Below are 17,725 nucleotides of genomic sequence, written 5' to 3'. Positions count from 1 at the left end.
GTCTAATGGACAGTGGAGTACTCAATTCTCCAAAAGCTACTCTAGGAAGCCACACTGCATGAATCGCTGGAAAATATGATTGTAATAAATACTGTAGAACATTCTACACTTTTGTGGAAAGAGAGAGTGATGCAGAATCCTTCTAGCAGGATATCTCTTTTGGTGTTTTGAAAGGCAACTGGTTGTTTCTGATTTCTTGCTTACTGTCTTCCAGCAGTCTTTCTACAGCTACCTTAAACAGCTGAACACTATTCACCAAGGAACAGAAAGCCAAAATCATTGTATGTGGCCAAGAATTTACTTGTATACCAAATTTTCATTTAGGAATTAACTAGACAGATCTACACAAAAGAGTTAATTCACAGACATCTTGCTCATAAAGGAGAATTTTGCCAGGAGATAGATTTGCCCCTCAAAAAAGCAAGTATAATGTTCATCCAAAGCAGTGAGAACTGGCACAGTTGATGTTTCATTTTACAATTAGCCTAGAGAATACAAAAGAGAAGTGATACTGGCAGGACTGGTTTTGGAAGGTAGACCTGTCGTTTACCTTACCTGTGATTTTCCTACAGTGTTGTATTCATTCTGCTGTTCCCTAGCATATCCTGATAGCCAAGGTAGCCTCACATTGAACTACTTTATTTCTTAAATTAGTAATAAATTAACAGTTGCACTCTGTCACCCACCTCACTATTTGCATCACTGATTAATTAATTTTTCTAGGTAAGTGATAGTTCTGCTGAATTTCACTGAATTTGACTTGACCAGCCATGTTCTTAATGTTATGCTAAAAACAGCTGTTGTGATCAGCAACAACAACCTCAACCAGTTGCCAGGTGCAATGAACTGCCTCTTTTACCTTTGCTGCTGTGATGAAGCTCATTTCTCATGCACAGCCATCTTTTGGAAACCACAATGGGAAAAAGTATTGGTAAGATTTTCCTGCAGATTTACTGCAAGGAAATGCTAGTTGTATACTACTAGTTGATTCATTGCTGGAGAAGCAAGAAAGGAAGTGACTTAAATAAGAGAGTCTAGCAAAAGTTTACAATAAAATTAGGACTGAGACGGTGTATAGGATATTGACCTGAAAGATAATTCCCTGGCATCTTCAATCTCATCATGATGCCTCTAAAAGGATGAAGGTTGTAAGTGTGCTGTGGGTCAGATACAGCTCACGGGCTCACAGATGGACTACTTTGTCTCAAGTACCCTGTAACACCCTACCAGAGAGGGGCCCAGCAGAAAACTCGGAACCAAATAATTCACCATACATTAAAAAAATGCAAATTAGCTTCCCAATAACTCAGGCTTATCTCCAGTTGCTGTTGGGCAGATATAATTTGAAATGGACTTTGCACTTACCCAAGAACATGTTCACACAGAAGCCTGCAGTAGTCACTGTGAGAACTGGTAATTAACAGCAGAATCTTCCCAGCATTCTTCAGTTGTTTCAGCCACTTTTTTACAGACTCAGGACATCTTTGTAAATATTTGTCTGGATGATTTTTGACTTCTGGGAAATACATCCCACAGTTTTCTAAAAAAATGGAAACATAATTATGTTATCCAATTCTGTTCATAAACCGCTTAATCCACACAACAAATATCCTTTTATGTGCAAGCAACACAATTAAAATAAGGCAAAGCAAAGTTTAAAATTTTCTCTGGGCTGTAACATAATAGAAACCAAAACCCCCAATCAAACCAAGAGGATTCAGTGTAACAGAAATAAGTTTGCATGAGTTTTCTCTTTTATTGTGGAATTTCCATAATTATTTTGTTTTATGTTCTTTTGCTCATAATAGTTAACAGCAAAGAAATTTCAGATTATAGTTTTGTGCAGGAAATAATTATTTCTTTTTGCCTTTGCTCAATTTTTGGATACTCATTTTAAAATGAACTAAATGTTTAGAAAGTAGTAAGGGCCTAAAATTCCAAAGAACACCTGTTCATTTATTCTGACACTATATGTTAGCATTGACTGATCAGTAACATTAATTTTATTATTTTTGCATTTTTCTCAAGTAGCACTTTATCTATGAAAGGTTCATAAATTGGCAAATACTTGTATGTGTTTGGAATACTAGGAACAGATGCAAAAAACTGCCCTGTTCCAATTTCAGCTTCAATAACGTTCTTTTTGCCAAATAAAACAGCAATAGAATTTTGCAAATACACTTGGAATGTAAGATTTTTAAAAGTGTGCAACAACAGTAACTTGGCAGTAGAAGTTACCTATTCATTAAAGTCACAAATAAATATTCATCTTGTTAAAGCCCATAGCTGCTGTACCAAGATGTCAAATTAACATTTCCCTACATATTTCCTCTGTGCTTAAACCCCTCTATAATCAAAACTGTCAAGCTAGTTAAAGGTTTAAAAAGAAATATAATAATTGTAGAGACAGAAATGATACCAATTATTTGGCTCTCAGTCTGTGTGTGTTATATTATAATGAACATCATCATAGATTATTTTCTTCCAGCACTTGTTCTATATGCAACTGTCTGTGGTCAACTTTGCTGAATGATTTAATAAATCCCAGACATTACTTAGCCTTCTGGTATGTGAGTAATGCTGTTCTCTAGTATGAAAAAATAAGATTTAAACCACTTGAACTTTAGCTATTTAATGGAAGAGAACATGCATGTTTGAAACAGTAGTATCAAAGAAAGACTGAAAGATGCTGGGTGCTAAACATTGTTACATACACTACACATTCAAACATCTACAAATGACAGAGGACAAAAGTCTTCCAAAACAAGATTCAAATTGGCTGCTATCCCTGGAATTAGACAGGAGGCAAATATATATTATTCTGTATTACAACTTGGCAAATTTCTTCCAAAAAAAGTAGATTGGTATATCTGAGAAGAGTCTCTCAAACAAAATCTCCCAACTCACAGCCAGGCCACTCTTCAGTTCTTCGCTGTATTTAGGTCAGGCTGTGTAACAATGTCTACCAGGGATACAAGCCTGTTCCTGCGGCCAGCATGATGGGATGCCATGACATTTGCCTTGAGAGCTAGCCAAGAACAATGATATTTTTGATTAAACAAAGCAGATTTATGAAAGAAGGTTTCCTGTTGTGTTCCCTCCTTCTTTCCCGAGGCAAAAATATTGTTTTGGATGAGCAATAGAGTTTCTAGGAGCAGAATTTGCTTTTTTTTTTTTCCATAGTATAACTAGCAATAATATTTCATATGCCATCCTATGACAATTTTTCTTTTTGTGTTTTGGAAAGTGCAGAACATTAGATGAGAAGGAATGGGGACACACAAACAAAGCAGGCTTAGCATTAGCTCTTACAGGTATAAACAATTAAAATAAAGATGGCAAAGTTAATTTATAAAACCAGTGACTTATCATTCTTATCACTCTCAGACAAAAAGATCTGTTTTACTCCTGAATGTCTTTGTTTTTCTGTCCTTATGAAATGCCATCCAAATGGCCTCTGACCATTATTTGATGTGCAATTTAAAGCCTTTGAGTAAATTTAATCACAACTGTCTTATTTCTCCATAATCTGTGCAACATCTTCTATGTGACAAATCTATTATATTTGGCCTATCTACATCTGCATTGGAGAAGGTCAACAATTCTGGGTTCAATACATCAGCTGAAAGAGAGTCTTATTCTAGCTTTCTATCTAGACCCTGAAGCCCAGCTGTTAATTGCAGACAAGCAATGAATCAGTTCTTGACACTGGGATCTGAAATTTGCCTCTGGGCTGTTTGCCATACCAGGCAGAGGCAGCTCAGAAGAATCCTCATTAAAGCATACTCTACTGTAATTAGGCCAACATGGCCCAGGAAAGCAGATTTTTACTTAATTCCTAACATACTATTGTGTCTGGTGAAAACAGTTTGGCAGCATACAAACTCATACCTGTAAATGAGTTTAACCACCAAAGTTTGCAAGATTTGATTGAAAGCCAAATAAAATAAAAGCCATTGCTCGTTAACCCAGGTCAGGAGCCAATTTTGATGAGTATAGTAGAGCCACAGGCACCTTGCTGGCAGAAAGTATTGTGGAAACTTTAACATGTGATGGAGAAATAGCATCATGTCAAGCCTTCAAAATCAAACTGGATGATTTCCTAGTGACCAATGAAACTTTCTTTCCCATTATGGCATATGTTTCACTATGTTTTTTTTAAAGCAAGCAAACAAAAAGAAAACTCTATTAATCAAAGCACTAATGAGAAATCAGAAAAGGAATAATTTTATCAAAGACAACAGAGGAAAGCAAAAATGAATGATTATGCAACTGTCATTCAGCTCAGATCTTGAAAAACAAAGAAGTAATTAATCAGAATATCCACTGTTCTGGAGAAATAAGAAATTTATCTAGCCTGTAAAACCTCCATGACAATGTTTATGGGCCATCCAAATTGGAAAATACTATTAAAAATAGAAATATAAGCAAACTTTAGAGAAGTTTTGTTGGTCCACAAATTCAATGTATCAAAGTGGGGGACTTGTGGTCACTGCCAGATCTTTAATTGATGGTTTATACCTGCCTGGTTTATAATTGATGGTTTATAACTGTACACGGTCTAAAATAAAAGTGCTACTTTTTTCTCTCTGTTTTATGAATATCACTTAACATACAGCTATATGGACATTGACATATATTAATTCATACCCATAAATCACTGAAAGCAAAACATTAACAAAATAACTGTTCCAACTTTCTCCTCAAATCATCTGCTATTTGCAGTTACCTTCAAGCATGCCAAAGCCTTCATTATTCTTTGGCAGTGTGAAGACTTACACAAATTACAAAGAAGTATTTAATAAAAAAAAAAATCAAAACAAGAAGCCTGTGACAATCAACATAACAATTAACATATTTAACTCCTATGACTTTATGAGAAAACTTAATCCAATGATGTGGAGCAGGAAAGTAAATATCTAAGCATTTTATACACAACCTTGGAATGTATTATACATATGTTACCATGGAATAAATGCAATTTTTTTCAATTTCCATTCTTGCAACTAAACAACTTGAAGTTTATATAAAATCTCTGGAATAGCAAATTAGCAACTATTCTCTCTAGGGCTTCATAATAATATAATGATCTTCCAAATACACTTTCAAAAACAATCATTGCTTTTGCAGTCCATCAAGTATCCTTTCAGAAAAAAAAGACATACTTTTTAAGCTGAAGATGGAAATAGAAACAATTTAAATGAATTGTCTAGAACCACCACATATTAAGGTCCTGCCAGAGCCTCTTATCAGATCAACATCCTGGTGCATTTTCAAAGCAATATAATTTCCTCTATCTATATTATCAGAGGTTCCTTTTGTGTCCAGTTTGGAGTACATGTTTTCTTGTCTTATCTGACATTTTTATTCAGACATTTTCATACTGACATTTAATCTGACATTTATCTGACATTGCCTTGACTCACAGTTTAACTGTATGTAACAGAGTTGTGATAGCAAGTGTGATGGGAATTATATAGCTGGAAATGCTGGAAATGCAGAACCCCCAGACCATACTCTGAGAGAGGCTGCACAATGCTTGATGCATCTTCCAGCACAGATAATAATCCTGTCCTTAAGTCAACGACCCCCCTCTACTGAAGTCACAAAATTACTTTATTGAAGTATGCCGTTTGATGCTCTAATATAATATCTTTATTTGTGGAAAAAGTAATTCTGGATTTTTCTTGTGCTCTGCATTACACTGCTTCTCCCTGGCATGGTCAGTTCACATCCTCCTGGTTCTGGACTCCTTTGAACTCAATGTCAGTAAATCTGCACTGCTAGGACACTGCAGTTTTCATCCCTTAACCAGTATTTGGATTATAAAGTGGGCAAATGTTCAAGAGGCACCTTTCTGGCAAGGTTTTAGTCCAGAACTAAAACACAGGAACAGTGTATTTTTTAGTATTGTCACTGCTTCTGAGGGGCACCTACTTGTTTAAATTAAAAATATTTTATCTGCTATTTATACAATTTAGCCAAGCAGAGAAGTATGAGGCTAAAAAAATTTTAGCCAAGAAAAATAAACTTTACACTACCAATTTGTAGCTTGTATTTAGTGGCTTTAACAACTAACAATCTCATACAATGAAAGTAGTATTTTGAAATGTGACTTTTCTCTCTTTTAAATTCAAAGACAATATGATAGCTTACCTATTAATACCTACAGCCAAATTCTCTGCAGCTCTGCCATGAGAAAGAACTTCTAGTTCTCCCCTAATTTTTGTCTTAATGCTAGCTTGCAAGTAACAGTTATTAATTTGATTAACAGAGTAGAGCTGCAAAACTGTTACAATCAGCAATGATACAGACAGCTATACTCATTGTATATTCCTATCCACTGTAGCCTTACAGCACTTCAGGTTTTTAGAGTGAACAGAGACCATTGTTACTGTCTTCTTCTCCTGTCTTATATCACAACTATCATGAACATTCAACAGAAACACAAGAAAAAAAATTTCATTATGGAAGATTGTGCAAAAGAACTTAAATTTCATCTAACGAAAGCAAATAGAGGAGAAAGGGGGTGATGGTTAAAATTACATCAGGCAAGTTGTCTTTTACTGCTTTTCATTCAAGCTGAAGTGTGTGTTTTAGTAGGAGCAGCAGAAGCAAAATGAGAGACAGAGGGAAGGAAATGTTTACATACAGCAAGATAAGAAATTATAATGAAGGGTGATGCAGGAATGACTGGACAAAATATGGTTACATTCTGGAGGCCTGGGATGAGGCAGATAACAGGAACAGGGAGCAGCAGGAAGAGATAAATCATCCTCTCCTTCCCCCAGGAGATTAAAAATTTTAAAAACAGAATAAAAGGATGACAGTCCTGGAAGATAGGAGGTTAGGAAGAGGCAAATGTCATAAGAGCAAAAATGAAGAGTGACAGAGATCAAATATTTTGAACTTTTATGTTTTCTGCAATTGTCTCAATTCTTTAGAAAGACTGAGAAATTCTTTAGAAAAACTTTAGAAAAACTGCCATTTCTTAAAAGGCCAAAGGGTTAAACATCCTGGTCCAGTTCAGGCAGGAAGAACACCAGCCATTTACACTTCTTTATTTATTAGGAACAGACACAAAAAGAGAATACTAAATTTGGAGACAAAGGAAATTTTAATATTATGGTACTAAATCTCTCACCTGAAAAAAAAAGAGTGAAGCATCATTTTTGTGATAAAGGGGGGTGGGGGGGGGGTGGGGAGAAAGGAGCATGGGTGAATTGGCCAGTGGAGACCATAAATTCAGAATACTACTTCAGTGAGTTTCTGCCTGTCATGAGGCTAAACTTTGCAACCTGATGAACCTCTGCTTATTGTAGCTAAGAATTAGCTTATGTGCCAGATATATGAGTAGCTGCCTACACACCAGTATCTTTCAAGCTGTTCCTGCATATACAAATGAAACAGAACGGGATAGAAAAGGGAAAAAAAAAAATCCCTGAAAATCAGACAGAAGAGAGGAGGTAGGAAATATGAGGAGAAATGAAAACCAAACCAGTACTAAAGATAGGTTGCATTCTATTAATAATGCGCACGTTTAAATAGGCAACATATTTTAGGATGTCCAATCAAATGAAAGAAAAAACTTTTCCCTCCTGTGTTCTCAGAAAAGTAGGTATTTTTATGATCACAGTGTAAGCTCTCTGCATGTGGCACTTGAGTTTTAAACTAATCACATATTACCAGTTGAACTACAGGATCAACTGGTTCTTCATTTGCCTCTTTTGCCTGTGTATCTATTAAAAAAAGATGTTTACCACCCACGTAACATCAACATTCTCAATATTTTTAGCAACATCCAGCTCTGATCAGGCAGAAATAGATCATATTTTCTAAAATAATAAACTATTTTCCAGTGATGACAACTCTGTGCTCACTTTGATTAATTTCAAGGGGGTGACCATAAGGTAAGGGTCCGTGGTGGGCTAGGAAAAACATGACTACTTGGATTAATAGTGGCTGCAGTGCTATATAAACACTTAATGCACTCAAGGAAACATTTTAGCAGAACACACACAAAACATCACCTCTGCAAATATTTCATGGGTCATTTCCTCTTCTACTTATTTTCTACTCCTGTGGCCTATGAGAAATTTACTGAAAAATTTAAAATGCCTTGGTAGCTAAAGATAGGTCTCCAACAAAAAAGGGTCTGATTGACTAGAAATTTTCCTAAGGAAGCTAAGAGCAGATGTTGTTTCTTCTGGCTTAAAATTATAAGGCAGGAACCACCACTCTCCCTCCTTTCTGAGGTGAAGTTCCCATGACAAAGGCTGTCAGGACAGCACAGAACCTTCACCTATATTTAAAGGGAAGTCCTAATGTCTAATTAAGAGGCTATTACTGCTCTGACATTTCTTAGCTGAAGATCATACCCTTCTTCCCTCTGTGTAGAAGGGGGTAGAACCAAAGACCTCTGATGGACAGCCCAGAACCCCAAAGCTGTGCAAGTTGTAAGGCCTTGGCCCTAACCAAAGTCAGCTTCAAGGTCGGGCTGTCTAATTTCTTGAAAACATAGCTTGCTAACAACTTTTCCCCAAAAACTTTTTAAAAGTTTAAAAAGTACAATTTCCTGACACGCCCCCTGCCCCCCGCCATTTCCTATCAAGAAGAACTGTCGCTGTCGAGGCAGGACGGGAATGAGAAGACTGACTAGAAGGCTGCATGAGAGTGAAACTCCAATTTATTCAAAATACACTGCTCTTTTATACAGAGCTTCGTGAGGACCAACGCCGTTGGTCTGAAGTGAAAACAAGCCACAGCATTGGTGCAAAGTGCTTGACGCACAGTGATAGAACTTAACTATAAACAATGTGAAAAACAAGAGAGATAAAGAATTATTTACATTCTTCTCCAGCTCTTTCCCAGGCTTATTGCCTGGCTAGAAACTCTCAGTTTCTTTCTTTGACTGAATCTGAGTCCCACAAAGAACCCCTTTCAATCTGCCTCTAAACTTCACCCTCCTGTTTGCCAACTCTGCCTCATCTCCCACCACATCAGCAGTGTCCTGGATGCAGAGCAATCACAACTCCAAAGGTTGCATTTAGTGTTATTCCTACTTCTTACTGAGGTCCATGGACAGTCCATGGAAAGAGAAATCCAGGCTATTTTCACATTTTCTGTTCTTACTGGTGTTCCCAAATGGCCGATTTAACTGTTCCCACAGCCAGTTAGTCCCACTCTGCAGTCCTTGCCCCATCTCATCCCAAGCTTGCAAAACCATTCCTTTAGAAAAGGGTAAGAACACAAATAAAAGAAGTTATGAGAAGCACAGGTATGTGGCAAATTCTGCAGCCTGACTTCACCGTGACTGCTGACATGTGACACTTGTAAGGAAGTTGTCTTGATGCAGGGAGTTTGAATGACCTTCTACAGTTTTATATACACAAGTCTTGGAGAGTATTTCTTTCTTTCTTTTATTTTCCTTCTGGTTTTATGTTAATATTTATATCAAGATATATTTATATTTATTTGTAGCAATGTTTCCCCAGAGCATTACAAAGCAGGAAGGATGTACTTTGGAGGTAGGACAGGATCTGTTGCTATATTTTAGAGGAAATTATTTATTTCTCAAAAGAAACCACTTCTGTGCTTTACATTACCGTGCTCGTTTGCAGTGTAAGAGACCAGATTTATCTAACTGTATGAAACGAATCAAGTTCTGAGGACACTCTCAGAACTCGTGGGCTGAAAACTAAACTTGTGCAGAGGTAACTGTCCTTTGCTGGACAAACATTCAGTTAAATTTGTCTGATTCTCCAGATCCTCACTACTGCACTGTGTGAAAAAATAAAGTGAATAATCTGCAGGTGGAAAAATCTGCTTTGTTCCATTGTCAAGAATGTCTTCTGATAGGATTTATGCAACACACTTATGTATGCTTGGAGGTAAAAGACTGAAAGTTGGCATAGTGATTGCTCAAGGGAACACAACCCACACTTTTTCCTCCTGTTAAGGATTTACATGGATCATTTGTTATATAAGTATTGCCATCGTATTAATGTTTACAGGAAGACAACCTATCAGTGGGAAATTACCATAAAAATTCTGGAAATCTCCATCTTCACCTATACTTAGACTGCTAAAGTTACTGATCCTTATACACATATTTATAATACAAACTTGCCATAGAAGTATATTTGAGATTTTTCTTCTATGTACATTACAACTATTTGGACTCAACACCTACTTTCCCAACAAATTTTGCATACTTAAATAAATGCCCGTTAAACTCTATGTCTTGTCAATTCACACACCTTTAAAATGCATCCCCTGGTACAGACATCCTAAAAAAACTGCAAAACAATTTAGGATGGAAGGAGGAAATTGCTTTGTTCAACTGAATGCAGCTAAGTGGGTGGGAAATGGGATCTGTTCAGGATGCTGCTGCAGTCTAATTTAGCAGGAAGTAAAATATTCAATTATAAATCTGATTAAGATTACTTCAGTCCATTGGCTTGTGTAAAATGTGCTTTTATGATTGGTGTGGGAATGCAGTGCATAATGAAGAAATAAAATACAGTAGACAGATATCTTACAATGACACACAGACTACAGCTGCTGCTAAACTAAAAATCCTACTCAGTTGTCCTGCTCCACCAAGAAGACATTACTGCTTCTGAGATCTCAAATTAAAATAGCTCTAAGAGAAGAGAGAAGAGTTTCAACACTTTTTGAAGCTTTGAATGGATCAGCTACTTTGAGGCACTTTTTGCAGCAAGAAAGAAGTTATTAGAAATGTTTTTCCTGTAAGCAGCGGCATCATCTACCTCTTATGTTTGCACATGTACATACTGTCACACAAACAGAGATACGTATATATGTATATTAAAGAAAAACAATATTTTTTCTTAAACAAGAAATAATACTTTTCTGTCTGCCAAGACACTGTGGACTGACAAGAACAAATGGTGTTAATTCCAACCTCTGGGCCTACAGCTGCAGACTTTCCAAATGGGTAGATGGACCAAGAGCTGTAAGCAGACTCATTTTACTTCCTACATAACTAACATTCCTATACAGGTGCCACATGCACACATCAAGAACAATCTGATGGGCAGTGGGAAACTGCAAGCAACAAGTACCACGAGAATGGGTAGTGGTCTTGGTTTCCCATGCAAAACCATAACATTGGGGTAGGGAGAAGAACTCTGTGAAAATTGAGGCATTTAAAATTGCATCAGAAAAACCTATCAGAAAATAAGACATTACAGAAGAATGTGACCAGGGGAGATTCGTGACAGACTGTTCTCCTTTCCTGTTTATGACTACCCTGTGTATACACAAAGTTACCAGCCATGTGCTTTCCGTGATCTCATTATTTTTACAACTTACAATTAGTGTTCAACAATACTACTCTTACTGTAGGTGATGTACCACCTGCTGCTATGGTTACTATCACATTTTGATACATAAAATGAAATAATACATTATTTATAATATATAAATTTACTCTTTTTGCCTGGGATCTCACCCTAGCTATCCTGTTAATACAGCTCTCAAATCACACACATACTAAGTGCTTTTCATGGTTCTTGCCTACAGAGCTGCATAGATCTGGCTGCAGAAGAATATTTTCAGTCCCTGTATATTAAAAAAAAATATTAACAGGAAGATGTACCAGGAAGAGCCATCGGGATAAGACTCATAGAGCTGAAATGACAAGGAGTCTACATTCAGACTGCGCAGTGTGAAGGCGTTCATTGATCTCTAAGAAGCCGCCACAGCTGGGGGAAGCAAGGCCTCCACGTGTGCGTATTTGTTCTCCATCAGTCCAGCCACACGGCAGCGGAGAGAAAGAGAGCAAATTCCCAAAGCAGGAGCTCATCCTTCCTAGCGCTTCCTCTCTCTCGATCCATCGGTCCGGTGGTGCCATCTAGCGAGGGGGGCCCCGGGAGCGGGAGCCCCGCGGGACCGGCACCGGCACCGGCACCGGCACCGGCACCGGCACCGCGGCGGCTGCACCGCCGTCACCTGAAAGCACCGCAGCCCCTCTGCTATCAGAATCGTGTCCTGGTTTAGACACCACGGCTGCCGGGAGCACAAATCCCAGCTGTTCATTTTTTCCCTTTTCTCTAGTTATTGAAACCTTCTTAAATTTCTAGACAAAACTTTTAAAAGATAGAACAGAATTGAAATGTGGAGTTCCACAGCCACAGCTGGCAGTGGTCCTCAAACAGCAAGCATGAGAGCTCGGCATGGGTGTGGGGGGAAGGCTTCATGGAAAACACTGGGTGATTTGACAGCTTACACATAAATTTAAGAGGAAAATAATAGCAGTCTTCAAGCATGTAGAAAGATCCTGCTTGGGGCAAAAAAAGAAAAAAGGAATAACCTGTCCTCTGAGACTAATGTCAATGAGTCAAGAAGCAATAATCTTATACTTGTGGAAACCTAGATTAGAAATGATAAGGTTTCTGATTTGAATGGTACTGGTGCACTGGAAAAGCTGCCAAGGAAGTTGTATGATCTTGTCAGTGCAGGTCTTTAAAAAGAGGTAGAAAGCCATCTGTTAAAGCACCCAACTCACCTTTTTGGCAGTGGTGTGCTAAACACGATTTATTTTCTACAGTTCCTTCAAGTATTGTGATTACATATTACCAATGAATACGCATCCCCACATCCATCCACTGCTTTAATGAGCGATGCTAGTGTTCATGTTTATCAATGTGATATGGACAATGACACTTACGGTCACAGTAAGAGGAATGAATTCAGCAAAGAGCAGTGGCACAGCTCTGTTAATCACAGTTTTTGCTAAGCTGAGTAAGAAGTCTGAAACTTATCCAAACAAAAGTGATACAGACAGCTGACTTCATGCTACTTTCACTGCAGACTATCTCTTTCCCGTTTGTACCAGCTCATTCACCACAGGAAGGTTGAGAGGAGCACTCCCTAGTGCCATCTTCATGAGCACAAAGACTCCATTATTTTATACCAAGCCATCAGCTTGAGAATAAATAAAAAAAGCTGCTTTCCAGAAATTTAACAAGATGTACGGCCGCCATTAAAAATGCTTAAAAAATGGCACAACTAAATGAAATTATTTTATGCAAAGTCTGTGTGCTGAATTCATCACTTATGGAGAATGGAAAAGAAGAAATTAGTTAAAATTATACCTAAAGCACTGAAAAGGTCATTGCTGGTCAAGCTGTCAACAAGAATTTTGGAGCTTAGAGTCCACAGAAATCTATTTAAAAGTTATGAAGAAAGTTTTTCTGGGTGCTCTGTTTGTGATTCTATATTCTTATCTCTCCTGGTTTGCTTCTTCACCTGTTTTAATATTATCCAAACAACACATCAAACAGATGAGAACTCTTGGCTTTCTTAGGCCACTTTTGTATGGATCTCTGCAGCTACTAGCAAGAAATTCTGGAAATAAAGGCAATTTATATATTTGATGTAAAATAATAGAATCATAGAATGGTTTATGTTGGAAGGGACCTTAAAAGATCATGTAGTTCCAAATCTCCCTCAAAATATTTAAGTGACTACAGAGTATCTCTTACATTTACAGAGTATATAAAAAAAATGCCGTGGCTGTTTCTGTTCATGCAAACTTGACAGGACTCAGTGTTTCAGGTTTCTTGCAGGCTGGCAGAGCATGGCTGGGAACCCACCCTGCTCAAGACAGCATTGGGCACTCCTGGGCACGCTGCTCTTCTGGGTGGGCAGGCTGCGGTGCAGGAGGGTTTCCAGGCACCTCCACCACCAACAGCCCTACTCCAATTTTCTTGCTCTCTCACTACAACTTTAATGAAAGAGTTTGATGAGAAAAAGCAAAAAGCAAGAGCCTGGTTACCACTTGAACCCTTACTAGGTTACAAGGAAGTCCTGCCATTCAAATTTCACTTATATGGGGCTTAGCCAAACAGGATGGAGAATTCATGAAAGCAAAGACTGCATGAACAATTTGTATTTGTATATTTAAAATGTTTGTAGAGGAAGTTGCCACAGAGCAACAAAAGTCTTCCCTGAATATTTATGAAGAAACCAGATGACACACAAACAGCTCTTTTGTTTTTCCAGATTGTGGGACTGGTTATTAAGTTCCAAGAAAACAGACATATAAGGAGACCCACTTCTCCTTTAGTCTTTAAATTACCATTCCTGCCAAAGCCAATGACATATGCACAGTGTTTGCATTCAGCACCTTACATTCTGCAAAAATCAGACAACAACCTCATTCATTTATTTTTTTGGACTGACATGTGAACATTAATGTGAGATTATTGTATTAATATAATTTGTTGTATGTGCTTTCTTTTATTGCTACCTTTCTGCTGGAAGAAATGGATTGAATATGGAAATGTCTCTTGAATGAATGCTGGTTTTAGACAGTTTATAGTGATATAAGACATAAAGTATGTTTTTTTCATTAAAACACTCCTATCAGGACCAATGTTAAATTATATCATCAATAGTGGCTGATAAACCAGAGCTGCTTTTCAAAATGAATTTCTCTGCTGTATAAGGACTCAAGACTAACAAAAAGAAAGGCAAGTAAAAGTAATATTTTCTTTTTCCTTTTAAGTGTAAATTTTCAGACATTAGAAACCATTTGAGTATCAAACCTAACTGCCTGAAAATAGCATAGCAGATATACGCCTGAGAGATATATTCTCTCAAGAATTTGCTCACATCTGTGTTCATTACTAAAAATTGCTATAAAACAAAATCCAATTTGCATATATTACACACATGCATGTAATATGTATTTGCAGAGAAAGATAAATACACTTATATGGAAAATGTCATTATTACTTCTATAGTTATAAGTTTGTGGCTAGTGGATAGAATAAAACAGTAACTGTACTTAAAAAAACTTTAAATTAAACATAAAGACTTCAAGATTCTTTAGAGAAAGGACTATAAAGTCTTATTGCTCCTTTAATTGTTAGGCATTTGAATTACTTATGGCTTTTTCCACATGTACAATCATTCTTCTACAGAAATACACTACTAGAAAGTATTAGTACAGCATCACATGCTGTTATGAAAAGAAAAATATAGAGAGTTTATAATAGGAGTTTTCTTGGAATTTTTATTAAACCTCATGCTCTTTCATGATTAGCTCACCAGAAACATTGTGGTAATAAAAGTCCTTCTTGGTTGTTATTTGACCATAGCTGACTGTGCAGTACAGTAAGATATTTTACAGCTCGATAGAAGTATGTCTCTTAAGGATTTGTTCATAGTCCCATGACAAAATTCACACTGACTTCAGTGGCATAAGGGTTTACAAGGATCTTACTCTCCCCACAGAATCACAAAATAATGAGGTTGTAAGAGGCCGCTAAGATCATCAAGTCCTACCCCAATATAAGAAACAGAGCATGAGCTAATAGCACTTTATTCACTCAAAAGACACTAGCTGATTTTGCTTCTACTCCTGCTTTCATTTTATTTTCTGTTGCAGATGATTACAAGAGATCAAATAATCAAATCTAAGCATCTGGCAGATGAGAACCTGTACCTGCTTTCTTTACTCCCTCATTGAGGTGAGTGTTTTATTTCACTGTGGGGACAGGTTTAATGTACACATATACCATCAGTCACTCCATCTCACCTGACAGGCAGTAACTTTTTATGCCACTTGCAAGCTCAGCAACATGCCCCACAACATGCCAATCTAAAAACACCTTTCACAATGCCCACCTGGGAAGTTTAAACTCTTCCTTTCCAGTTTGTTTAAAATATCCTTTGCTTGAGCCAAACAAAATAGATACAAAGAAGACTGCAGGAGTCCTAGGCTGGGGAAAGTATTCTGGCTTATTAAGTGCAGAGAACTAAACCAAACAGGTGGCAGCATTTCCCCACAGAGCAGTAAGAAGCTCGTCTGAGTGACTTACAATCTTAGGCATGCGAGAAACACTTCAATTGCTATGTACAAATTTTGCCTACATGGTATGAGACTCGTATTTTACCCAGTCAAACTTGAGTTTTAGAACAAGTCCAAGTTCTAACACAGCAGAACTGGGAATGATTTAAATCAGAAGCAATTCTTACATGCCATTTTTTTCCTAGCTTGACAGCTACAAATAGCTTTACATTATATATAAAAAAAAACCAAAACCAAAAGTAAAAAGTGCTTTCTACATAAAACTTCCAAAATTAGACAAATTATTTTTCTTTAAATCCAGAAAGGGAATGGAATGCAGGGAATACAATTAAATACTATAGTAAAACGAAAGGATTATATATAGGGAAGATAGCATTCAGACCAAGATGGGAAGGTGTGTGGCTCCTTGCATTCCCTGCAACAACACCTGAGTGTTTCTACACTGGCTGAACAAAATCTGTTGGCTTTTTTTTTGTTGTTGTTGTTGGTTTTGTTTTTCATGTTTGGCTTTTTTTTAAAGTAAGATATAGTAAATTTTTATAATAATTTTACAAATTACAGATGCCCTCATTACTACAATGTCATTGAATTATAACCCTGGATTGAAAAGTCACCAAACACTGCCTCTGCTGAAACACCAGAGGGAGCAAGTTTCACAGAGGAGTGAATGCTTTTATTGCAAACTCCTGGCTACTGTGTTTCATCATTTAGAAAGATACAAAAGAATTCAGTCAGATTACCCGGAGTGGCTGGGAATGTGCCCTTCAATGCAAAGCCCTTCACTTTGTGATGAAATGTGTAATAAGGAGTCCCAAAGAGCAGAGAAAGTGAGGATGTGCATTATTTGGGCAGTTGCAGGTTTTTATTTACAAAGCTGAAAAATCTTCTGTTACTGACTACAGGAGGAAAAGCTAACCCCCTTGATGAATTTGCCTAATAAAGATTATTTTGGTACTGTTTTTAAAAAGTTGATTCATACTCCTCCTTCACAGCACAAATCACACTCAGTTGTGACAGACTCCTCTAAAACACTAAAAAACCTCCCAATAGTTATGATCACAGTCAAATCCACCATTAAATGAATTGAGTTACTTGGAAAAATCATATTCTCTTGTCCTTCTTTAGGGACTAAACTAAGCAGGGCTCAAAGAAAAACAAACAAACAAATCAGTTGTGTTTCCAATGATTCACATCTGAAAAAAACTAGACCTCATTCAGAAGTTACCTTGTTACTGAGTCTTAAATGGGAACTGAAACTTTTCAGCTTCTCTTAAGGACTGATCAAGTGGCAATATATGCCTGCATTATTAATGCAGTTTAAAAATTATCAGGGATAAAAATCCTTTTATGTCATTACACTGGGTCCAGTTTTGTCAGAAGACATTGCCAGCCACCATAGAGTGAGATCCCAAGGGACTTTTTTTTTCACAGCTGGTGCCCTGCTCCTGAGGGACCTCTAAGGTCAGGAATAGCCTTTACATTATGATTAGTGCAATTTCTCCTCATAAAGAATTATTCAGCATGCACATGTCTTAGTCCTTCCCGCTCTCTCCAGTGAATGGTGCCTGATCTGAATCACTAGCAAATCACTGTATACACAGAATGCACAGGAAAGGCTGTTTCAAACCAAAACAAACTGTGGTGGTTTCGGTGTCTGCTTTCAATCTAAGAACAATGAGTTTCAGAAAAGAGGGAGGAGGAGAGGAAAGGAGAAAGTCATAGGACTAAGCCAGGGAAGCAGAGGGAGAAGGGGAAAAAGAGCAGCCTCTTGAATGAGCAGGGTTTCTGGCCAGGGAACAGCAACAGCAGCGGAAAGTGGAATTTTTAATAGGTTTTTTTTTTTAATTGGTCTGATTGGTACTGTTGCAGCAAATCAGAACA

General features: G+C 37.3%; 1 protein-coding gene across 1 annotated transcript in view; it reads right to left on the bottom strand.

The window, feature by feature from the left end:
- The window catches only part of NT5DC1 (5'-nucleotidase domain containing 1), a 128,062-nt gene that overhangs the window by 43,150 nt on the left and 67,187 nt on the right, over window positions 1–17,725 (bottom strand). The window contains exon 7 of the mRNA XM_002191640.6: window positions 1,366–1,540. Coding sequence (XP_002191676.5) covers window positions 1,366–1,540 — 175 coding nt within the window. The remainder of the gene's footprint in view (window positions 1–1,365; window positions 1,541–17,725) is intronic.

Source organism: Taeniopygia guttata, chromosome 3, assembly GCF_048771995.1.
Source record: "Taeniopygia guttata chromosome 3, bTaeGut7.mat, whole genome shotgun sequence".
In the NCBI taxonomy this organism is placed as follows: Eukaryota; Metazoa; Chordata; class Aves; order Passeriformes; family Estrildidae; genus Taeniopygia; species Taeniopygia guttata.
Note: the sequence above shows the minus strand (reverse complement) of the source record. Positions and strands in the feature narration are given on the sequence as shown.